This window comes from Bombyx mandarina, chromosome 08, assembly GCF_030267445.1.
Source record: "Bombyx mandarina strain Sakado chromosome 08, ASM3026744v2".
In the NCBI taxonomy this organism is placed as follows: domain Eukaryota; kingdom Metazoa; phylum Arthropoda; class Insecta; order Lepidoptera; family Bombycidae; genus Bombyx; species Bombyx mandarina.
The window spans coordinates 1,899,375-1,924,665 of NC_143215.1; the positions used below are offsets into that span (position 1 = coordinate 1,899,375).

Consider the following 25,291-nt stretch of genomic DNA (forward strand, 5'->3'; position numbering starts at 1 on the left):
CTAAGTAATAAATACAGTGTTAACCTGTAATTCGTTAGAATTTTATTTATCTCGAACCACAACGCGTAACAATATAACATGCTTAGTTTCATCAAAATAAACTATGTAAAATATTATAAAATATATTTGTAAAGACAAACGTAAAAATAATGAATGGTTTTGATAGAACAGCCTTATATATGGTCACTATAATATGTTTGTGGTAATCGTACCTACTAAAATATTATAAAAACAATGTTATGACTACCACATATGAATAAACGTTAACAGTTTGCTACGGTCATGGAGTCGCTGAAAAATAAAAATGAATCTGTTTGTTCATTTGTTATATACGTATTCGTTAACGTCAACGCTCCTGTCTGACCTTCGAAAAAAAATTTTTTTTTTTTTTATTGCCCTTGTAGGCAGACGAGCATACGGCCCACCTGATGGTGAGTGGTTACCGTCGCCCATCGACTTCAGCAATGCCAGGGGCAGAGCCAAGCCGCTGCCTACCAAATGTATGTTAGCTAAAATTTGTTGTGATCACTCACGTGACCTGTCGTACTTCGGTGAAACTATAATGAAAACCTGTACCTTCTACCTATACCAGTGGTGGGCAAACATTTGTAGTGGCGGGCCACAAAGTTAAGAAATTCTAGAGGAGGGCCAGAATTATAGAAAAAATGCATTTTGTATTAAAGCTTTCTAATAAACAAAATACCTTTTACTATTACGCCTTATTAGGCGTGTGAGACGTGAGGCGTGTGATAGATAGGTGAAACTAATACCTGTGACAGACTGCTGAGATAATTATAATGATAGAAAGCTAATTATGAGATAATGAAAGCTCAAACACCCATGACGAATTGTAGCTTTCAATAACAATTCGAAGATTTTCAATTATTAACGTCAGATTTTATTTTACGCGCCAAAATGCTGACTAGAATGTTTAGGATGGATGGACTCTCGGCGGGCCGGATTAAAGATTTCCGCGGGTCGGAGTTGGAAAATTCTGAATGAAACCTGTGCTAATATTATATTTACATCTCTTATTGAATAACGAAGAAATGTTTTTTTATTCTTATATTATAATTAATTCACTAAACGCCTAGGCAGAAGCCAGGGCCGCTGGGTGGCTGGGCATGTATGCCGCGCGCGTTCATTCTGCACGTGTGCTCCTCTAAGCGACAGTGTACTTGATATGCTGCCTGTGATTCGTGGCCCCACAGTCTTTCAGCTACAGCACTAGCTCGTGGCCATACTCTGGAAATAAACAATAAATTATTAATCAAACTGAAAACAAAGTCATAATAAATTAATAAGTCCAGCCAAATAGACTGGCTATCCGAAAACGAATTGGTCCGCTCAGGGTGCAAGTATTACGACTTGTATGTTCCTGTCTCTTTCTAATGCAAGTTTTAAAAGAGGATGTTTGAAATTTGCGGTTTTTAGCTTAAAATATCACAGCACATCATAGCACATCGGAAACTTTTTGGAAAGACAAGTCGAACAATGTCCGCAAGTAGAAAAATACTTATTCTGTGCTCAGCCGGATAACAGTGCTTATTGTGAGCCCTTATGAGCAGGTCGTAGGCACCACGTTGTTCATACGTGTTTCCGTTTGATAGGCAGAACGGTCGTTACACAGTGTAACCAAGAGTGCGGCTACAAGGTGATGATGGTATCCATATAGTAATGGGTTCTGGTAACTACGTATTGCCAAGCGAGGTCGTCTACCCGTGAACTACGAAGGACAGAAGAAAACAACAGACCTGCTCATAATGTTCATGTCGTTAACAACTTCTGCCCACATGCAAGCTTCGCCACCTACAATGTTGTCAACATTGATGTCTTTGCTGAGGCCGTTGACCAGATCCCGAGGGTCCTTGTTGAAAAATTCCGTCCAGTCGCCTCCAGTGTTCAGATGATCGAGGTACCAGCCAGTGGAATAGATTAACTGGTGACTTGCTCTTAGGATCTAAAAAATAGGATAGGAATTAGTAAATATATTTATTTAAAAAAGTGAGCACTGGAAATCATATCGTATTTTTTCTTTACGTGGAATATCTTATCAGATTTCAATTTAATTGAAATTTAAACCTGGTGTCTGAAGGTATGCTGCCGCATTTATATTATATTGTTCAAAGCGTTTAGCTCCAAATACATCTTGAATGCAATATCTATGCAGACATTATAATAAAATAAAAAAAGCTGCTTTCTGGTCTCGGCCGTCAGATTAACTTATGTCATAAGTATGGAGGGTAGAGGTAAGGAGAACCGTCTCTGTGTGTAAAAAGTGTCCGTTAAAATGAGCTACGCATGGGTGGCGCTACAGTAGCAACCGGGTAAATTTTAAAAAAGGCGCTGAACGTTATTAGAATAAGATAGAGACATAAAAAAGGACGAAAGAACTGTAAGCACTGCAAACTCACAAAACGTAATTTATTTAAAGCTGATAATAAAATGCAATCGATGTCTCCACGTTTTACCACAGCAATAATTTTAGGTTATATTGACGAAATTAGTTTGGACCACGTAAACATCTGAGGTCTTATATATTGCACTGTCACTAACTACTCCAGTCATTAAATATATTAAATTTCCTAACTCAGGATACTTAATTCGGTTAACAACTGCTCAATTCATATCGTACCCTGTGCCTAGCTAGCGCCATTATGGAGGATTTTTGAACTGTTATTCAGTGCTGAAAGTGGGACACTTTTTCAAGCTTCCTCCCATATGAGACGGTTCTCCTTACCTCTACCCTCCATAAATAAAACGTAAACTCAACTGCCAATCTTACATTGTTACAAAAAAGTTAAAAGAAGAAATGTAAGCCTAAAACTGGAAGAGACTAATTTTACAATTGGTATCGAAACAGATAGTTAAATCGTCAGTAGATTTATAGCTCAATATAAACTGTTAATGGCCAGTTTAGTTTAGACACTAAATTTAACTAGTGTACTGCTGGCTTACTTTATAGTTCAGCGGGTTTGGTTTAGAGATGTAATTATGATAAGCTATTAGGTTTTTTTTTAAATTTCAATCATTAACTGAATTTATAAGCTTATGCGAACGAGAAAGTGGCTTGCAGGTAAGCTGTATTTTTTTAATTGCTTATATGGGTGGACGAGCTCGCAACCCACCTGGTGTTAAGTGGTTACTGGAGCCCATAAACATCTACAACGTAAATACGCCATTCACCTTGAGATATAAGTTCTAAGGTCTCAAGTATAGTTACAACGGCTGCCCTACCCTTCAAACCGAAACGCATTAGTGCTTCACGGCAGAAATAGTCAGGGTGGTGGTGGTGGTACCTACCCGCGCGGACTCACAAGAGGTCTTAGCACCAGTAAACTCACAAGACGTGTGTCCTTACCTGTACCCTCTATGAACAAAACTTACATTCAACATTTCGGGAGCTTCGTTTTCCTTCCACACTTGCACGATAGTGTCCTTCGGAAGGGGCACGCCTTCATCGAAAACTTCCTATAAATTTTAATTCCACATTGTAATGTAGGTCCTGTGTGTGTGTTTTGTTTAAATTTATATAAATAGGCAAAGACTTGTTTATCATCAACTAGCTCGGCGATTCTAGAACAACCCGTCGAGGTTACTAGAATAGGTAGGGAAAAAAATAATTTTCTAATCTGTTTGTCGACTTTTTTCCCCTACCTATTCCAGTAACCTCGGGGGCTTATTCTAGATTCACCGAGCTAGTAGGTGAGCTTATGGGGCTCAAACCGGGAGTGTTGCTAACACTGGCTCTAGCAAGAGCAGTGCCTTGCATTATCTACCACCGGATCGGAAACGCGACCCACTGAGAAGATCCGGTGAGAAACTCAGTGGGAAAGAGTGTTTTTTTGTTTTTATTTTACTTCGAAACGAAGCAACGGATTAATGTGGTTTAAAAAAATTGCATGTATTATGTTAGGAGGGTGTCATGGGTTAACTTTTATCCCGAAAAAACATCTCATTCGCGCAGGGAAACTACACTAACACTTTTCCCTGATCACGTAGGAAATAGATTCGGTGGGGAGAGTGATATAAGTTATTTTTTATCAATCTCATTCTCGCATTGAAACTATATTAACATTTTTCACTGCCCACGTGAATAATAGATAGATAGATAGACATGCAATTTTTTTTCCTACCTATGCTGTTAGCCTTGAGAGGCTATTTCAGCTTCACCCTAACGTGTAGGTGCGCTCATGGGGCTCAAACCAGAGTGTTGCTAGCACTGGCCCTAGCAAGAGCAGTGCTTCGCAGAATCTACCTCCGGATCGGAAACGCGACCCACTGAAAAGATTCGGGGAGAAACTCAGTGGGCTGTGTCTATGGGCAAATTTTCTCGTGGAGCCTTTCGTCGCAAGCGACGGGTTCGACGAGGACGGTGACCGGATACAATTATTTTGCGTCCACAATGCCTATGTTCCTGTCAGTTCAAACACAAACCTGCCACACAATCGGTCTCGAGTTTTCGCTGAGCAGAGGAATCGTATTGCGCATGAATAGAGCGTGAAAATCAGCTACCGAAGTCAGGTTGTGCTCTTGTATGTATCTCTGGAATTCTGGATTCGACTCCCTGTCAACAAAAATATACTCTAGTCAGGTTTTTTTTTATTGCTTAGATGGGTGGACGAGCTCACAGCCCACCTGGTGTTACATGGTTACTGGAGCCCATAGACATCTACGACGTAAATGCGCTACCCACCTTGAGATAGCAGTTCTAAGGTCTTAGTATAGTTACAACGGCTGCCCCACCCTTGAAACAGAAGCGCATTACTGTTTCATGGCAGAAATAGGCAGGGTGATGGTATCTACCCGTGCGGACTCACAAGACGTCCTACCACCAGTAATTACTCAATTGACTTCACTGACTTGACTATCCTTTAGGCACGACGACTTATACTGTTAATTTAAATATTTAGTTATAAGTTTGACTTACCAGCAATCTAGATCGACTTCATCACCTCCGATGTGAATGTATCTCTCCGGAAACAAGGCCTGGACCTCATGAAACAGTTCCTGCAGGAAGGTGTATGTGCTGTCCTTGATTGGGTTCATCGGACCGAGACCCACGTAGTCACCGTCTTGGTCGTAGCAATGTGTCAGGAGGTCGGGTTTGGCTACACCCCAGGACCTTGTGTGACCTAGATCAACGATTCTTGTAGACTGTCTGTACTGATTAAATATAGCGCATACAAAAGACCGCGCAGCATATAATGATCTTTTTCCCTGTCTATTCGCAGGTAGCCTTAGCCTAAGAGGTAATTCCAGCTTCGTGCGGATGGACAGGTCAGTTCACGAGCTCAACCTGAGAGAATTTGCTAACACCATCTCCAGCAAGAGCAGTGCTTCGCAGAATCTACCACCGAATCGGAATCGCAGCCCACTGAGAAGATCCGGTGAGAAAGTCAGTGGGTTGTGTCTGAAGGTGGTTCGCATGGACATCACAGCGCGATTGCCGCCTGAGTACTTGAGTACTGGTACAGATCGCCACGTTCTTTGTCTTGACTGTTACGTGCCTGTACCTATGATGGTGTTAGCGACGGTTGTTTAATAATGGCGGAAATCTTAAATTCTACGTAACGAGAACAAAAATAAACTAAAACAAAAAAATGAATATTTAAATTTACCGGGTACATCGAATTCAGGAATAACCCTGATCCCCCTGTTCCTTGCGTAGTCGATAACCGTCTGAATGTTTTCCTTGGTGTAAACCAAGGTCTCGTGATAGGCTCCCAGACGGCTATAAGCAAAAGCGTGATCAGTTTGCTTAATGTGAGTTTCTTAACGTTCTCGATAGCGTAAAAGTTAAGCCAATTTAGTATGCAGTTGGAACAGCGCCTCTAACGGCAAACGTAGGCAAACGATCCCATTCCATACAAATATGAGCTAACTTTTACGCTTTCGAGAACGTTAAAAAACTCGCACTAAGCACACCGATGAATATAAAATTCCTTTTTCCTATAAACGTATGTTCTTTTTTGTCGAAATTAAATTAGACCAAGGAAATTTAATTATAAATCTGTTAAATCGAGATTGTGGCGGATAGTGGCATAACTATTAATATGCATTGATTTACATGAAAAATTATTTTTAAGGTTAAGAAGTTTCCAAATTTCCCGCCAAAATGTGGGACGCTGCCATGTACCGTCAACATTTTAAAGAAAGTCAAAATTCCTTCATAGACATGTAAATCCATTTTTGTCGTAATTACATTAAACCAAGGAAATTAACTTATAAATCTGTAATATCGAGATTGTGGGGGATAGTGAGCATGTGAGTGACATAGCTTTTAATCTATTAATGCATTGATTGAAATGAGAAATTCTTTGGTTATGAAGTTTCCAATTTGCCGCCAAAATGTAGGATGCGGTCATGTACCGTCAACACTTTAAAGATTTAATTTTTTATCATATTACGGGACCAAACGATGAAAAGTTCTGTTTTTTTATTATTATCAGTTACAGATCTATAAATAAGTAGTGTTCAAAAATATACCTTAAATCCGGAAACCTTTCGCTCTGATATGGGAAGCTCTGGTCGTCAACAATGTGCCAGTGAAAAACGTTCATCTTGTTCATGGCCATAGCGTCCAAAATGAGTAGGATATTAGACATTGAGATGTAATGACGTGATGTGTCAACGAGCAGTCCTCTGTGAGCGTAACGGGGAAAGTCGTGAACCTCACCTTTGTTAATGTGCAATTGCTGAAAAGAAAATTGTAAAATTAGTCTCTTCCAGTTTTAGGCTTACATTTCTTCTTTTAACTTTTTTGTAACAAGGTTTTTTTTTTTCCTACCTAAGCTGGTAGCCTGGAGCGGCTATTCCAGGGTAACCGTAACTAGTAGGTGAGCTCACGGGGCTCAAACCTGACGACGATGCTAACACGAACCCTAGCAAGAGTCGTGCTTCGCAGAATCTACCACCGGATCGGAAACACGACCCACTGAGAAGATCCGGCGAGAAACTCAGTGGGCTGTGTCTGAGAGTTAATATACTCGTCGAGCCCGTCGTCGCAAGCGACGGGTTCGACGAGAACGGTGACCGGTGCTTGAAGTACCTAGAAGCACCGTTAGTGGATCGGGGGGATCCGAGATTTCGTGTTTTGGGCGACGTCGACTGCTTTCCATTCTGTCCGCAGGATTGGGAATGTAGTTACCGGCGGCCACGATGAGAGGGTTCTCGTGTCGTGCCGCTTTATCGAAGTGGTGCATCGACGCCGACTGTAGATACTTACTGATGGACTCTAAGTCCAGGTCGTCATGGAGGTGTAGCAACGTAAGATTGGCAGTTGAGTTTACGTTTTATTTATGGAGGGTAGAGGTAAGGAGAACCGTCTCATATGGGAGGAAGCTTGAAAAAGTGTCCCACTTTCAGCACTAAATAACAGTTCAAAAATCCTCCATAATGGCTCTGGCTAGGCACAGGGTACGATATGAATTGAGCAGTTGTTAACCGATTGAAGTATGCTGAGTTAGGAAATTTAATATATTTAATGACTAGAGTAGTTAGTGACAGTGTAATATACAAGACCTCACGTGTTTACGGAGTCCAAACTAATTTCGCCAATATAACCTAAAATTGCTGTGGTAAAACGTGGAGACATCGATTGCATTTTTTTATAAGCTTTAAATAAAATACTTTTTGTGATTTTTATTTCTCTATCTTACTCTAATAACTTTCGGGGCTTTTTTTTAAATATACCCGGTTGCTACTGTAGCGCCACCTTTATTTAGCAGATTTTAACGGACAGTTTTAACACATAGAGACGGTTCTCCTTACCTCTACCCTCCATAGTTTTACTGTGTATTGAACGGCCATAGGACCATATCATTTAAATTGCGGAAACGGGCTTTCGAGCTCTCAGCCCTTGTTTTTATAAATGGTTACCAGATGTGGAAATACCGTCACCCTCCTTCATACAAGAGAGTGAAGTCTTAACTTTTATCGTTTTCTCACCCTACGCATGACTGCTTTGCACTAGAAATAGGCACGGCGATAGCTATCCGTGGAGCCTTATAATATTGTCTGTCACCAACCAATACAAGTAGTAAGTAAATACACCGCGGCCCGTTTTATAATATAGAGTTGACTCAGAATTGTGACGGACTTTTCTATCGAATTTACCCTGATTTGAATATCTGACTTATCTAATAGGCCATAGCCTTGATCATTGAGTTTAAATGATTTATAGCTAATAGACATCTGATAAGGACAACTAAAGTGAACCTAAAAGGTTATTGTTCGTACAAATTCAAATAGCCCAGAGTATGGGATGGAGTAAAAGTTTCTCTGATTATTAAAAGGTTTCACAAAGTCTAGTCACTTGAAGATAATATATCCAAAATTCCAGGTTTGAAGTGGACGTACCGGAATAAATTGGTTTGGGTAAATATACAATTGTAATTTTTTCAAGTTGCTTTCGTTTCAAAACATTCAACTTAATTTTGTTTTATTAATTATGGTCAGTTAAATTTTTTAATAGTGCATTTTAATATTCATCTTTGATTTTTTTCGTTCCTTTACGAACGGCTAACATCGGATCTAATTTCATCTAATATCAGACAGATAACATCAGATTTTTACTGGTGGTAGGACGTCTTGTGAGTCCACACGGGTAGGTACCACTATTTCTGCCGTGAAGCAGTAATGCGTTTCGGTTTGAAGGGCGGGGCAGCCGTTGTACTGTTAAAAGTTAGACCTTACAACTCGTGTTCAAGGCAGGTGGCGGCGTTTACGTATTAGACGTCTGTGGGCTCCGGTAACCACTTAAAACCAGGTGGCTTGTGAGCTCGTCCATCCATCTAAGCAATAAAAAAAATCGTATTTCGTTTGCATTTAACCCCAATTTGACAAGAACATTTATTGAACTGTAAATTAACTATAAACTTAAGGCCTAATAATGGACTCATTTGTAACTTCCGACAGAAAAAATCATTACGTGAAAAGTCCCCTTTCAGGGAATTCTATTCTCTAAAAGGGTAATACTAATAAAAATGACAGCCCAACATAAGGCTTCAAGTTCAGCAAACCCTCAGACGTTGTTCGTCGCCACTGCGTAGAAGTCGACAAATTACTTTGACATTATTTAGTGCGATATTCAATTAAAATACTTGACAAAACGTAATAGGAAATCCTTTTTTTCCCTTACCTATTCTGTTAGCTTTGAGGGGTAAGTTTAATTTAGCTACCGAACCGGTCACTGTTCTCGTCAAACCCGTCGCTTGCGACGAAGGGCTTGACGAGCGAATTAACCCATAGACACAGCCCACTGAGTTTCTCGCCGGATGCGTTTCCGATCCGGTGGTAGATTCTACGAAGCACTGCTCTTGCTAAGGTCAGTGTTAGCAACACTACGGTTTGAGCCCCGTGAGCTCACCTACACACGTTAGGGTGAAGCTGAAATAGCCTCTCAAGGCTATCAGCATAGGTAGGAAAATAAAATAAAAAAGTAGTTAATGGTAACAATGTCACAATGTAAATAAGACTTTGTATCAGTAATTTTTAAATCGTGCGCTTATCTTCTAACTGTAAAATATGTTTCATGTAAATTTCTATAACATCTTACATCACGATTATCTGAGAGATGAAACAGGTGCGTCCAACTTTCCAAGCCTCTCAGTATTCCCCATATCGATGAGCTCCTGAGTGTGCTGTCAGCGGCGATCGTCAGATTGTCTGAAAACGTCAAAACAAATGTGTGTATTATCCAAATAAGGCTTCAGCGGCCTCGAAGAACTAAATCTCTTCTAAATCACTGCCGTGGAAGGACAAGGGACTCCGCCATGTGGATTTTCCGAAGAAAGCCTCATGAGGCCACGACCCTCAGAATTGAAGGTTATCGAAGCAAGGAGGAGGAGTTGAACAGAGTCATCCTGCATCTTAAGTGGTGAGCGGAGCTATGACATGAGTACGAAGTCTGAATGGGACGGGTAGTATAATGGCGGACCCTTCAAATCACATGGCTGTACGAGCTTACAGTCTTGACCAACGAGCCGAACAATTTCGACGGTTTTTTTTTCAGTGTTACCATGTAAAGAATCAATCAACCACAACGTAAATGTCTTGACTGTTGTAAACAGTTGCTATGCGCATTCTGGATGTCGGAACTTGCCCGACAAGTTTAACCATTTTATCAGTCTCGACCGCCAATCGATTTGAATCTCAAATGTTTTTAAAACAAACAAAAAGCATATCTAAGACATACTGAAATGATAAAGAGGAAATAATACAAAATATTTTATCAGTAAGCAGATGGCTTTATGACCTCGTCGACGTGAATGTCATATCGCCTCAGGCACGGGGGGTTGCGGTTTTGATGATCTTAGATCTTGTTACTAGGAAAATATTATATAACGCGCTTTCAGACGTTCTTTCTCCGTTGTATCATCAAAGTAGGTATAGAAAGATCTCACGATGGATTTTTTATTTTTTACTACGCTTTTATTAGTTTCAGATGTATGTATGTATGTTTGTAACGGAATCTTTGAACATGATTTTGACCTCCTTCAAAACTTCGGATTAACTCGAAATTTGGTATACTTATTAAGGACCGATGACAATTCAATATAAAAAATTAAAGAAAAATAATAGTTTCAAAAACTAACAAAATACGCTTTGATCCAACTAAAAAATTAGAAAATAAATTTGAATTAAAAATAGTGTAAGAAAATATTATGACTTTATTGTAAAAAAAGCATGGGGTGCATGGTATAAGTAGTTATAAATATTTTATGAACAGATATGACTAGAAGGGTTATTTTGATATTATCTTGAAAAGCACCCCACGCTTTTTTTACAATAAAATCATTTACACTATTTTTAATTCAAATTTATAAAATTTTCTTTTCTATTAGTTGGATTTTCTATAAAAGCGTATTTTGCTAGTTTTTTTAAACTATTATTTATTTAACTGTATGAACGAGCTCATCACCTACCTGGTATTACAGGATTTCTTATTTCTTGCCTATTCGTTGGTAACCTAAGGAGTTATTCCAGCTTCGCGCGGACAGGTAGGTGAGCTCACGGTCTCTACCTCAGAGAATTTGTTAACACTAGCTGCACGGGACACCAGTGCTACGAGGCCCCGATTGTTTAGTGCTGTACAATTGTGTGTGCCCAAGTGTGTGAGTGTTTAATCTGGAGTTGCTGTCTCGGAGCGGAAACGCCCCGAACAGTGAGACGAAGGACCCGGGAACAGGTAAGTGATCGACACCATCTATTCCTTAACATTGGTTAATTGCGGGTAGGTGTAGATCAGCCTGTGAAAGCTGCGAAGCCATTTTATCTAGTGATAAAAATCGGTTTTCGTGAGCGCCATCGAGTCTGGCCGCCCGTGTCTATTCCCAGTCCTCCCCTACCCTTCGGGGTTAGGAGGGGCTGCTACTAACACCCGACAGGCCAATCCTTTCACAGGTTTGCGGCGTCGGAGCCCTTACAGGTAGGTTAGTTTTTGTTTTAGTTTAGTTTAATTCATTATTGATTGTTGTCTTAGTAAATTTTCTATATTCATACTGTATATTGATTTAATTCGCTTTTGATTATTATCTTAAATTATTCGTCCATTCATACGTAATTAATACAATAGATCAGTTAATTTCCTTATAATAATAGACATACAATAGTTTTCTTATCCGATAGCCAATAGGAGCAATTGCTCAAACAAAATTTAATTATATAGCGTACTTATACCCTTTTTTCAATTCTACCCACATTTGATGTTATATTTTTTGTTTACCAAATAATTTTAATTTTACTTAATAAATTAGTTTAATCTGGCATACCGACCACCTGTCATAAGTTGTCCCTATTGCATTCCCTTATTATTTGTAGAATCACCGACGGTTGCATGCTTTCTAGGTTCCAGTCGTGTTGCTCTTGGTAAGTAGTTCTGTATAATATTATTTTATTAGATTTACATACTTAGTTATAATTTAACGAACAGTTGGCGAGGCCCAGTGCCGGTTGATGAAGTTGGTGGTGTGATTCTGATGTCTGTGGTCCCCTTGGCTGTGGTCCTCTCGGTTTACTGATCTCAAAACTTGTTTTGAGATCTTGAATCGGGGGTCTTCGGCCTTGTGAGCCATTAGGCTGAGGGATCGGACCCCGGCCCCCTTCCGTGCCCTTATTGTGCTGCCACTGGCACTGTTACTTGTAATCTGAACTTTTTATTCTAATTGTAAATTCTCTAGGTTTTTATTATTGTTACTTATTATAATTAATATCATCTTTCAAATAATTCCATTGCTATTATAATCAGATAGGCGGTTAGTAGTATCAATTTAATTATTCTTTATTACAAATTACAGTTATTAGTATTAATACTGGCACAATAGCACGCTTCTGGAGCCGGCAGTCGCGGCCATCCTTGTGTCTTAAGTTGTGTTCGTCCATTCAGTATATAAATTTAGATTCGATTTTTCATTTAGTTATTAGAAGTCGGTTTAATTCACCACTTCACATTAGAGTAGCATTTGATATAAGTTTTTTTTTTTTTTTTTTTCCTCTTACTTTAATAATTTCATTTTATTTTATTACACTAACTAGTTAATTTTCTTTTATTTTTTTTCCTTTTCTTTAACCTTTGCAACCTTACGCCGGGAAGGTTTTAGGGCCTTTTGACATAGGTCAACTTAATTCATCCAACAGCTGGCCTTCCAGTGAGAGCACTGATGACCGCGTGACCAGATAGGATAGCCAAATCATGCCTGGTGGGGCCTCGTCTCCGCCCATAATCAGCACTCCCGGCCCATCCCGTAAGGGACGTAAAGCGGTGGCAGTCATTTTTGCCCACCGCCCTTCATTCATTCCTGTCTCAGGTCGTATGGACCCTGATCCGGCAAACAGGCCTGGACCTTCTTCGGAGGCCCGGGGGTCTCCGAGGATCGGGTCGGGGGAAAGTTCCTTTCCAATTCCGGCAGATCGCTCGGGGATCCCTCGGCCTCGGAGGAAGGCCAGGTCCGGGTCGGACCAGGGCTCATCTGGGGCGGGCGATAAGCGCCCTAGGATTGGACCGTCACCACGGTCCAAGGAAGAGAGTGGCAGCGACGAGTACTCCTCCCCTGCCACATCATCATCATCATCCTCTTCTCCTTCATCCAGCGGCAGCCCTTCACCCTCCCCTCCTGCCAAACCGATACCCAAACCAAGGGTTCTTGCCAGGGCGGCGGAAGCCCACAGGCAACTGAGAACCCCTCCTCGTTCCCCCTCACCTCCTATATCTCCCATACCAGCGGTTCGGCCTCGAGGTACCCCTGCCCTAAGCTGCACGGCAGGCAACCTCGAATCAACGAGGTACGTGGACCTTGAGGCTACCCATTCCCATCCATATAACGCTGCTCAATCACAACACTCCCAACCAAAACCATCCACATCCTATGCAGCAATGGCTGCATCTCAATCATCCGGCCCCAAACGGCCCTCTATTCAAGCCCAAGTTGCCCCTCCCCCGAGGTCGGAGGGTCGTGCCCAGGTGGACTTACGCCGTCACCCACCAATTGTAGTGGAGGCCCTCCCTAATTGGCCTCGCCATATGGCGGCCATTAGGGAGCGGCTCGGCAGAGCTCCCTCGGCGCGACCCTACGGCGCCGGGTTTCGATTTCTCCCGTCGTCGATCGAGGAGTACAGGGAGGTCCAGGCCTACCTATCGGAGGTCTCTGCCAGGGACAGAGCCATTAAATGGTACTGTTATGCCCTGGCGGAGGACATTCCTTCGAAGGTAGTCGTTCGGGGCCTCCCTGTCGATACCGATGCGGCCGACGTAACCCAGGCCCTAAGAGAGCTGGGCTTCCCGGCCCGGCATGCCCGATGTATCGAGGCCAGGAGGGGTAGGCCAGGCTGCGTGTTTTTCGTGGCCTTGGACCACCTCTCCAAGGACGACCTCGCCCGGTTGTACGCAGTTGAAGAGCTGCTGTACTTGCCGGGGGTGTCAGTGGAGGGATGGCGTTCAGGTCGAGGGCCGGCGCAATGTCATCGTTGCCAGGCCTTTGGGCACGCATCCTCCAACTGCCACCGCGCGGTCCGCTGCGTTAGATGTGCTGAAGAGCACGTAGTAGCGGACTGCCCGAGGCCGAGGGATGGCCCGTTTTCTTGCGCCAACTGCGGAAAGGACCACACTGCCGTCGACAGACGGTGCCCGGTCTTCCGCAGAAGGGCAAGGATGATGGGAGTCACCATTCCCCCTCCGGTACCTCGGGCTCCACGGGCCGAGTTGCATCCGGCTCTGGTACTTCCGTCCTCATCTCAAGCTCCTAAGGGGAAGGGGAAAGGGAAAGGGAAATCCTCCCAGCCCCAACCCCCTCCCCAGTCCTTGATCATCCACCCAGCCGTTGTGGTAGAGGCCAAGCCGTCAGCGGCAACGCTGATGGCAGAAGCCAATACCCCGCGGCAGGGTCCTAAACCCCAACCTGCCCCCCGCAGTACTGTCGCTGCCAGTCTACCTCAGCCAGTAAATCAAAACCAAAAGGCCCTAAAAAATAAACTAAAAAACAGGAAGAAAAAAGAAAGAAGAAAGCTCCAAAAACAATTACTTGTAGCTGAAGTCCCCCCTCTATCTGCACCATTTGCACCAAATTCCACGACTATGGAGGTCGATATTAATCCTTCCCAAACGATCGAGAACCCCCTCTTCCTCCCCGCCCTCAGCGCGAGCAGCGCAGCGGTCGGCAGGCCTCACAACCTGCCGGCTTTGCTGCATGGCTCCTCGCGCTCTGGGAGAAATTGTCCGAGGTGGTCTCCGGAGTGATCCGTGAGATCGCCTCGGGAGCCAGCCCTTTCGGGGCTCTCTTGTCGGGGTTCTACCGAATGATTGCGCAGTTCAATGGCTAGCCAGGAACTGCGCATCATTTATTGGAACCCCGGCGGGGTAAAAACCCGCAAGAACGATCTCTTGGTTCTCGCCCGGGAGTACAACCCTGAGGTTGTGCTCCTGGGCGAGACCAAGCTACGTCCTCGGGATGTGTTCAGGATTCCAAACTACTTCATGTACCGACGTGACGAGGTGAGTCCTGCCGGGACGCCGTTCAGGGGCACTGCGGCGCTCGTCAGGCGAGACGTGGTACATGATCAGTTGGATTTGCTGGCCTTCACATCGACAAGGTCGATCGGTGTGAGGATCCACACCTCGGGGGGAGATATGCGGGTTTATGCCGCGTATAGACCCCCGGGGCCTGATTTTCATCCCGGGGACATAAGACGGGTCCTGAATTGCGACAGCCGCCCAGCTCTGCTGGTCGGGGACCTCAACGCGAAGCACGTCGCGTGGGGCTCCCGACTTAACTCAGCAGTGGGCAGGCGGCTGTTAGAAGATGCCGATAGGGGCGACTACTCTGTGGTCGGCCCCGACGAACCCACGCACATTCCGACCGCCGCGCAACTCCAGCCCGACGTGTTGGATGTGTGCGTTCATAAGGGGCTACGGTGCCCCTTAACTATTGAGGCACTGTACGACCTGGGTACCCCCCACCTCCCTATCCTGGTCACACTGGGAATGGGGCTCACCCGGGTTGCGACCTCGCCCCTACGACCGAAGGTCGACTGGGAGCTCTTTAAGAGACGCCTAGTCGACCTTCCCGCAATTCAGGACCCCAACACCCCTGAGGGGGTCGACGACGCGGCAGTCCGCCTTGTCGACTCCATCAGGGGAGCGATCGACCAGGCGACGACTCTTGTGCCCAGCGGCGGGCCCAGAGGTATACTCCCGGCCCATCTGAAAGCGATTATTCGCCGGAAGAGGGGCCTGAGGAGGCTCTGGGCGACAACTCGTTGTCCCAGGATCAAGCGCGAGCTTAATGAGCTGGAAGCGGAGTTGGCGGCGAAGATTAGCTCCTATCGGGGCTATGCGTGGGAGGAACGGATCGATGAGGCCCGTGAGGACCCCTCGTCCGTGTCCCTCCACCGACTTTGCCGCCAGCTCTCAAATCGGCCTGCCCCGACTTGTCCACTCGTGGACGAGAGGGGTAACCGATGCTTCTCGGCTCAGGCCCGCGCCGATGTCCTGGCCGTAATGCTGGAGCGGCAGTTCGCTCCAAACAACTCTGCACCCTCAGAGGCCGCATTCCACCAATCGGTGGAAGAGAGCGTAGCAAGCCTACTCTCCTCCCCGGTGCCACCGTTGGGAGATGGTGATTTCATCACTCCCAGTGAATTGCGCCTCTCCATCAAGCGGATGAAGAGGCGCAAGGCGCTGGGCGAGGACGGTATTCCCTCCCTCGCATTTTTCCAATTCCCCGAAACGGTCGTGTCATGCATGCCACGACTGTTCAATTCCATTCTGTCCACAGGACACTTCCCGGGAACTTGGAAATTGGGCAAGGTTATTGCCCTGCCCAAACCCGGCAAGGATAGGAGAAATCCCTCCAGTTATCGTCCGATCACTCTGCTGTCGCATATGGGCAAGTTGTTCGAGCGGCTGCTGCTGAGAAGGGTGTCGCCGCACATCCTTCTCAGACCCGAGCAATTCGGGTTTCGCAGCGGTCACTCGACAACGCTGCAATTGGTCCGCGTTATGCACCACTTGGCGGATCGGTCCAACGCGCGCCAGTACACGGCCGCAGTCTTTCTCGATATCGAGAAGGCCTTCGACCGTGTCTGGCATGCGGGACTGATCTACAAGCTGTTGCAGAACACGGACCTCCAGCACGCCTATGTGCGACTGCTGGGGTCGTACCTGGAGGGAAGATCCTTCCTTGTCGCGGTCGAGGGCGCAAAGTCGTCGGTGCGCCCAGTCACGGCCGGAGTTCCCCAGGGAAGCGTCCTGGCACCAGTCCTCTACGCTCTCTACACCAACGACATTGGAGGTTGCCCTCAAGCGTGGGAAGCCGACGTGAAGTTGGCGCTGTTTGCCGACGACAGCGCCTACTTCTCGTCCTCTAATTTCCCCTCTGCGGCCATTTCGAGGATGCAGAGGCTGTTGGACCTACTGCCCCAGTGGCTGGACCGATGGAGGGTCGCGGTCAACGTGGGGAAGACCGCGGCTATCCTCTTCGGTCCGGTCCGCACAAGAGTCGTCCCAGGACAGCTCAGTCTCCGTGGAGTCAATGTCGAGTTTAGGCCCAGTTTCCGATACCTGGGAGTCAATATCGACCGGAGTTTGAGGATGACCGCCCACGCCAAGTCGGCGTTGGCGGCCGCCCGCTATGCGAGGTTTCTCCTCCGGCCGGTGTTGGCCTCCAGGTTGCCGACCAGGACTAGACTCGGCATTTACAAGACGTATGTTCGTTCCCGTATCACGTACGCAGCTGCGGCCTGGTATCACCTCATCCCGCAGATCATGCGGGTGAAGTTACAGGCCCAGCAGAATCTGGCTCTTCGCACGATAGTCGGAGCAGGGCGTTACGTCAGAAATGACGTAATCGCCCGGGATCTAGATGTGGAGTCGCTCGAGGAGTTCATTCGGAGGCTAGCTCGTAATATGTACGAGCGGGCTGACGGTGGACCCCACGAGCATCTCCACAATATAGCTCCCTTGCACGCCGGACCACCTGATGGTCAGGCGCTACCAAGGGAGCTACTGGAACCCCCGGCTATGGTAAGATAGTCGGCTTAATCGGAGTGATATGGGAGTGCTCATAATGAGTGCCCCCATGGGACTGAGCTGTCCACACTCTTCATCTCCCCCCACACTGTTGGGGTGCCCCCCTATGGGGACCCATTTCTACCGCCCGCTGGGTGGACCGTGGATTTACGTCGGTCCCTCCCCGCGACGGTCTTCCCCTTCTGGGGAGCTCCCCCTCTGACTTGTAGAGGTGGGGCCGCGGCATGGGGCCGGTGGCGGGCCCCACGGTGCTGACTGTTGTTATTTGTAGTTGTAAATAGTTAGTATAGTTAGTTAGATTAGTTTTAGTTAGTTTATAGTTTAAAAAAAAAAAAAAAACCGTAGGAAGCAGACGACAGCAGCCGGCGCCGGGGAGACTCCTCCACGGGCATCACTCCACCCATGACAACAAGCCCATCGTATTATATATAAGTATTTATTATTTTGTCGATGTAGTGCAGCCGTACACGCTGCGAACAGCGTACCTTCCCCAAGTCCTCCCTGCATCATTTCACCCCTGCCCTATGATGGCAGGGAGTTTCAGCCCGGGTAGTGGGGTTTGCCCCGAGGCCCGTTCCGTGCCCCCGAAAGGGGGTACGACGACCCTTCTTCTTCTTCTAACACTAGCTATAGTAGGAGCAGTGCTTCGCAGAATCTACCACCGGATCGAAATCGTGACCCTTTAAGAAGATCGACAGCGAGAATCCCATTGGGTTATGGGTGTGGAAACATGAATAATGAAGCCCATAGAACATTTTTGTGGATTTTTTTTTTTTTTACATGTTGCTATATATTGTAAAGTACCTAGTTCGCGATCACGTAATAATAACGTAGACCTTAGACAAATAAAATATACCTGTCATGTTATTTTAACACCGGTAAAGTCGCATCCTTCGATACTAGAAACAAACAGCGGTCGTCTTATCATTTACACTACAAAGCTTTTTAAGCCAAAGGTTTTATAACATCGATTTCGTGTTTATTAATACTTTTTTTTATTAAAGAACGATTACTTGTGGCCCGAAGGCCTTTCCAGTTTCACCAGGACAGGTGGGCGAGGAAGGGCTCAGTCAGGAAGGAGCGATAACTGTTTACCATTCCGCACTTCGATGGCAATAGAGGGGTCTTATTATACCATTCGAATATGGCTGTTGTACTAATGTCATAGGAATGATCTATTTTCAATGTCACTGCGTACACGCCACTATGACTTCAAATAGAGTCAGCCTATCACCAGCTTACAAGAACTGTTAATGAAAAAAAAAAAGCTTTTACAAAATTCAACACTCACAGCTCTCGATCATGCCGAAATGCGGATACTCTTCACAGGGTGATGTCAAGTAAATGCTTAGACTCTTCAGTGGTCCGTCGTATGTATCATCATCTAAGACCTGTTGTGGCGCATTGCGGTTTACATACGGACTCGCGATTCGGAGCATCTCTCTCAGTACCGCCAGACTCCGTTGGACGGCATTCGACAGAATAGGACAATCGTGATCGATTACCTGGAAAGGAATCCAACGGATTTAATTTTAATAAGTCATATGGTGACGTGATGCGGCACTGGAACTATAAGCGAAGCCGATTAGCTGATGATGTAACTAATAGGCCTGAAGTTTCGGAAACTCAAATGCGAAGATCAAAGGTTTTTTTTTTTTTCTGTTAAATCCACGACATTTCTCAACACTTTGTTTTTATTTGCATTCAATGTATTTTTAAGAAATTGGTTTACGGTTTGTCCTCATCTTCAAACGAAATATTGGTGGTACGGCGTCTTCCGAGCCCCCAAGAGTCACCACTCCCTATTTCTGCTGTAAAGCAATAATGCATTTAGGTTTGAAAGATAGGGCAGCCGTTGTACTGTAAACACTGAGATCTTAGAACTCATGTTTCAAGGTGGGTGGCAGTATTTACATTATAGATGACTACGGGCTCCGACAACCACTTAACACCAGATGAGTCGTGAGCACATCCAACCATGGAATACTGAGTTAAACAATTATACAATGTATTTACATCAGTGCCATGGAAGCAATAGAAAAAAACATTAGAAACGTGACAGTAAAAATGAAAGATAATTTATTATTATAATACTTATTTCTTTTGACAATCCATTGCGAATTCAGCGTATGAAGTGTGCAAAAACTAGTTTAAAAGAAACATCTTGCGTTTTTTTCCACTACCTATTCGTTGGTAGCGTAAGAGGGTATTCCGGTTACGCCGGGACGGGTAGGTGAGCTCACGGGCTCAACCTGAGAGAATTTGCTAACACTAGCTCTAGCACGAGCTTCGCTTCGCAGAATCTACTACAGATCGGAGCCGCGACCCACGCGATCCATTGAAAAGATCCTTTTTTTTTTTTTTTTTCCTACCTATGCTGTTAGCCTTGAGAGGCTATTTCAGCTTCACCCTAACGTTTGTAGGTGAGCTCGCGGGGCTCAACCGGAGAGTTGCTAACACTGACCCTAGCAAGAGCAGTGCTTCGCAGAATCTACCACCGGATCGGAAACGCGACCCACTGAGAAGATCCGGCGAGAAACTCAGTGGGCTGTGTCTATGGGTTAGTTCGCTCGTCGAGCCCTTCGTCGCAAGCGACGGGTTCGACGAGGACGGTGACCGGTGCTTGTGGTGCCTAAAAGCACCGTTAATGGATCAGGAGGATCCGTAATGACGTGCTTTGGGCGACGTCGACGGTATACCATTCGGTCTACTGGGTCGGGTATGTAGTTTCCAGCGGCTACGATGAGAGGGTTCTCATGTCGTGCCGCCTTCTCAAAATGGCGCAGTACTAATGCTTCGGTAGAAATAGGTATGATAGGGGTAATATACCCGTGTGTGCTGGCAATACACTCTAATACCAGATTTGTTTACAATTTGTTACCATAAGTAAATATTATCTTGTAATAACAAGTTTAAATATGGACAGCATTAATCCAAAATAAGCACGAGGAATAACATTTGTAGATCCGTTCAAACTACATACTAGGCTGCACTGAAAGTATCGGGAATGGAATATTTCCACTGTTCTTGTCATATTAAAATCTTTTTAATTGAAAACTCCTTGGTTTTAAAAATCAAATACCATTTATTTATTTAAAAAAAGATTCTCGGTCTTGTCACGAGGTTTTGTCAAACTTGTTTAGTCGTTGAGAAAATGGAATTGACTCGAGAAAATTCAAGAGCGATGATTTATTATGACTTTCGAAGTGGTTTAACACAAAAACAGTGTGTTGACCGGATGATTTCTGCATTCGGTGATGAAGCCCCATCCAAAACCACAATTTATCGCTGGTTTGCTGAGTTTCAACGTGGACGTGTCAAGCTCAGTGATGATCCCCGTCAAGGTCGTCCAAAAACTGCAGTCACCCAAGAAAACGTTGATGCTGTGCGTAAGCTGATTGAGAAAGATCGACATGTGACATACCGCGAAATTCAGGCAACTTTAGACATTGGCATGAGTCAAATACAAATAATCTTGTATGAACAATTAGGTGTAAAAAAGTTGTTTTCCCGATAGAGACCGCATTCGCTGTGTGAAGAGCAAAAAGTGGCTCGCGTTACTTGGTGCGTCAGAACTCTCGAAAGATTCCACGCAGGATCCTCAAATGCTGTATACAACATTGTATCAGGTGACGAATCCTGGATATACGCGTACGAACCCGAAACAAAAAACCAGTCACGAGTTTGGGTGTTCGAAAATGAGTTAAAGCCAACAAAAAGTGTTCGTTCACGGAGTGTTGCAAAAAAAATAGTGGCCACGTTTGTCTCCAAAAGCGGCCATGTTACGACTATTCCTCTTGAGGGACAAAGAACGGTTAATGCAGAATGGTATGCTAGCATTTGTTTGCCACAGGTCGTTTCTGAACTCCGTAAAGAAAACTGCAACCGCCGCATCATCCTCCATCACGACAATGCGAGTTCTCACACCGCGCACAGAACAAAAGAGTTTTTAGAGCAAGAAAACATAGAATTATTAGACCATCCGCCGTACAGCCCCGACCTAAGCCCTAATGATTTCTATACTTTCCCTAAAATAAAGAATAAATTGCGTGGACAGAGATTTTCATCACCTGAAGAAGCTGTGGACGCCTACAAAACGGCCATTTTGGAGACCCCAACTTCCGAATGGAATGGTTGCTTCAATGATTGGTTCCATCGTATGGAAAAATGTGTCAAATTTCGCGGAGAATACTTCGAAAAGCAATAAATACATTTTTAAATAGTAATGTTGTGTCACTTCGTTAATTCCCGAAATTTTCAGTGCCGCCCTCGTAGTTAATTCGCGTGAAGTGCTGTCAGCAAAAAATCTAAGTGTGAAGTCAATTGACGGGAAATGACGTCACGTGTTTGAGGAAGTGCCGCTTGTTGGATTTCTGGGAAAATATTGACTACGTAATTTTGACTACTTTAATGCGATCACGAAAACTGTGGAACACGTGAAACGTAGGTAATATTATAATGAATTGATAGATGCTAGATCAAATCGATTAGCAGTAATTTTTAATTGTATGTAGGTACGAGTCGCGAAATGATTGTCATTTGTGGCCACGAAAACTGTTAGTGTTGGAAACATTAAAAACAATATAATAGCAACAATAAACATGAGATAAACGATAAACTAGTTGTTTGGGCCCACAAGACATCAATCACAACGTGATCGTAATTCAATATGAGTCATGACTTCGAAGTCGCAACTAACGGAGGTCCTGCCTTTTAAAACGAAACGGCTGCGGTAGTTATAAGCAGGATGGTAATACCCACCTTTGCGGGCTCCCAAGACGTTCTATCACCAGTAGTACATAGTTTGTATTCCAGATTTAAAGCCGTGCGATGAGCAGGCTTGGCATTTCCGTAGTAGTATCAATGTTTCACCTATCATTTGCCACGATGGCCGATTAAACAACAACCCGGCCTGTTTGTATATCGCGGATGAATCGTACTTACCGACTTCAAATAACTAGAATGAACCCTTTTTTAATTAATAAATATACAGAGGTATATTACACACGATGATCTATTTTAAAACTATGATACCCTGTCCTTTGATGATTGTCCTTTGGGCACTATTACATACACACTACATTACATACATATGTATATATTGTTATAGTATAGCCTACATATCGATAAAAAGTAATATTCCGTGCCCGAAATAAGCATTTCGCGGAAGATTCGCAGTCGAGGAGTCAAATAGCCACACGCGGCTCGCATACTGCGGTTGCTGACCTCTGGTCAAACCCCATACATTTGTGTTCGTTCCTTTAAGCGTTAACGATAGAAAACAAACACTACTTTAAAAACAAATACAAAGAACTACAGGTGTATTGGCCACTGTTTTCTATTAACGTAAAGTACACTACGTAATACTAAGGTATTCGATGACGTCACCAACCCATTCGCGCCGCATAAAATACAAAAAAAGCTAACTCATAATCACTATGCGTTTGTAGCGTCCGGTGTTGGAATAGTTGACGGCGAAAAACAATTTTTATTTCGAAACAACTTTAAATATTTAGGTAATTAAACAGAGTGTTGAAGACGCACTTTATTTGGATTACGATAACTATAGCGATAAATATATTTGGAGCTTTCCTTAACACTTACAAGTGCATTGTCAATATCTAAAATAAATATGAACTATCTAAATGGTCCTTTTCCGACGATAAAGTCAAAGTACCGGCCAAGTCATACATTTTATGGCTCACAATAATTTTTTTTGGGTCAATTCTAATCAACGTATTCATACAACTATCTAATTTATTAATAGTACTCAATATGTTATCGTTTTCAAACTAATTGCAACCCGTTTGAAGTCGTCTTAGCTTATAGGATACCACTTCGATAAAGCGGCACGACACGAGAACCCTCTCATCGTGGCCGCCGGTAACTACATTCCCGATCCTGCGGAAAGAATGGAAAGCAGTCGACGTCACCCCAAACACGTCATTTCGGATCCTCCCGATCCACTAACGGTGCTTTTAGGTACCTCAAGCACCGGTGATCGTTCTCGTCGAACCCGTCGCTTGCGGTGAAGGGCTCGACGAGTAAATTAACCCTCAGAAACAGTCCACCGAGTTTCTCGCCGGATCTTCTCAGTGGGTCGCGTTTTCGATCCGATTGTAGATTCTGCAAACCACGGCTCTTGCTATGGTTCGTGTTAGCAACGTCATCAGGTTTGAGCCCCGTGAGCTCACCTACTAGTTAAGGTTCCGCTGAAATAGCCTCTCAAGGCTATCAGCTTAGGTAGGAAAAAAAAATTAAAGGATAAAACGCACGGGTTTTACTACATATCCTAGTAACCTCGAGGGGTTATACTAGTTCAGCGAACGTGTAGACCTGACGAATTTACTAACACTGGTCCTAGCAAAGGTGGTGATTCGCTGAATCTACCACCGGATCGGAATCGCGACCCACTGAGAAGATCCGGCGAGAAACTCAGTGGGCTAATGTACCCGTATCAAGCAATGCGACCATGCCGCTACTCAAATCCTACTTTATTTATTTATTTATTTTCTCTTAGATGGGTGGACGAGCTCACAGCCCACCTGGTGTTAAGTGGTTACTGGAGCAAGTTCTAAGGTCTCAGTATAGTTACAACGGCTACCTCACCCTTCAAACCGAAACGCATTACTGCTTCACGGCAGAAATAGGCGGGGTGGTGGTACCTACCCGTGCGGACTTACAAGAGGTCCTAGCACCAGTGATTACGCAAATTACAAATGTGCGGGTTTGATTTTTATTAGACGATGTTATTCCTTCACTGTGGAAGTCAATCGTGAACATTGGATTTGACGGAAGTACCGACTGGTAGTGGTGCATGGAGCGACTACCAATTAGTAGTACTGTACTGTAAGCTCGAAAACGGAAGCCATGACTATCCTGCCTATGTCTACCACAAAGTAGTAAGTAATACGTTCCGCTTTAAAATAGGTTAAACAGAATTTGTTTTTAGTTAAGTGACTACGGAACCCTAAAAATGCTTCGACCTTTTTGTTTACGAAGGCATACGGGCATAAGGTGCAGTTGATGAAAAAGTGTCAGCGCTACTCATAGACATCGGCAATGATAGAGGTACTATCAAATAGTTGATAAAAATAAAAAAAAATAAGTACTGTTAAATATATGTAATAACAGCCACGCGTTTTACATAGCGGCTCATATGATGTTAAGTGGTCATTGAGGTCCATAGATCTCACAATGTCAATGCCACCACCCAAGTCTCATAGTAATCAATCAAGACTGTGTTAATATTCAATTCAAATTCAAGGCAGCGATAGGCAGGATGTAAAGTTTAGCCGTGTGCACTTAGCTCGCTATTCCGCCAAATGTATGAAAACACACAAAATAAACATTTAGAAAAATCATTAACTTTCACAAAAACAAAAACAGTATTGTTTAAATAAGCTCATAATTATTAGAAGAAAGAAAAAAAGTTACCTTAATTTCAAGTATATCACTATCAAATTTGTAGTAAGGAAGTTCTATCGATTGCATTTGCGGTCTTGGCCAAATTGCACCTTTCGATGCTGGATATTCGGGTCCCGGTTCCACGATATGCAAACCGGTCACTAAAAAAGCGCCTAAAATATTTAAATAAACAAAAAGACGAAACATTTTGTAAACGCGACTGCTCGCTATAAGGTTGAATACAAAATGTTGTGAAATACCCTGTCTCCTAGCATTATATAGTCTGCTAGAAGATAATCTGTCATCGATAATATTTCACAAAATCAGACTTCCATGAGTAATGTTGCTCAGTAAAAAATG

General features: G+C 44.1%; 1 protein-coding gene across 1 annotated transcript; it reads right to left on the reverse strand.

The window, feature by feature from the left end:
• GlcNAcase3 (beta-N-acetylglucosaminidase 3) lies at positions 1-25,190 on the reverse strand. The gene is made up of 10 exons (XM_028176943.2): positions 24,962-25,190; positions 18,816-19,029; positions 9,560-9,669; positions 6,490-6,698; positions 5,622-5,734; positions 4,931-5,135; positions 4,438-4,567; positions 3,388-3,471; positions 1,755-1,960; positions 1-1,245 (listed from the first exon to the last, which is right to left on the reverse strand). The coding sequence occupies exons 1-10, from the start codon at positions 25,136-25,138 to the stop codon at positions 1,083-1,085; spliced, it is 1,611 nt and encodes a 536-aa protein (XP_028032744.2). The 5' UTR covers positions 25,139-25,190; the 3' UTR covers positions 1-1,082.
• Between the last annotated feature and the right edge of the window lie 101 nt (positions 25,191-25,291).

Excerpts from the sequence above, each read along its gene's own strand:
- GlcNAcase3 (XM_028176943.2), bottom strand. The coding sequence starts at position 25,138 with ATGTTTCGTCTTTTTGTTTATTTAAATATTTTAGGCGCTTTTTTAGTG. Across the intron at positions 6,699-9,559 it reads ATCTCTCAGATAATCGTGAT|CAATTGCACATTAACAAAGG; the intron begins GTAAGATGTTAT and ends TTTTCTTTTCAG. Across the intron at positions 4,568-4,930 it reads GAAGTCGATCTAGATTGCTG|GGAGTCGAATCCAGAATTCC; the intron begins GTAAGTCAAACT and ends TTTTGTTGACAG.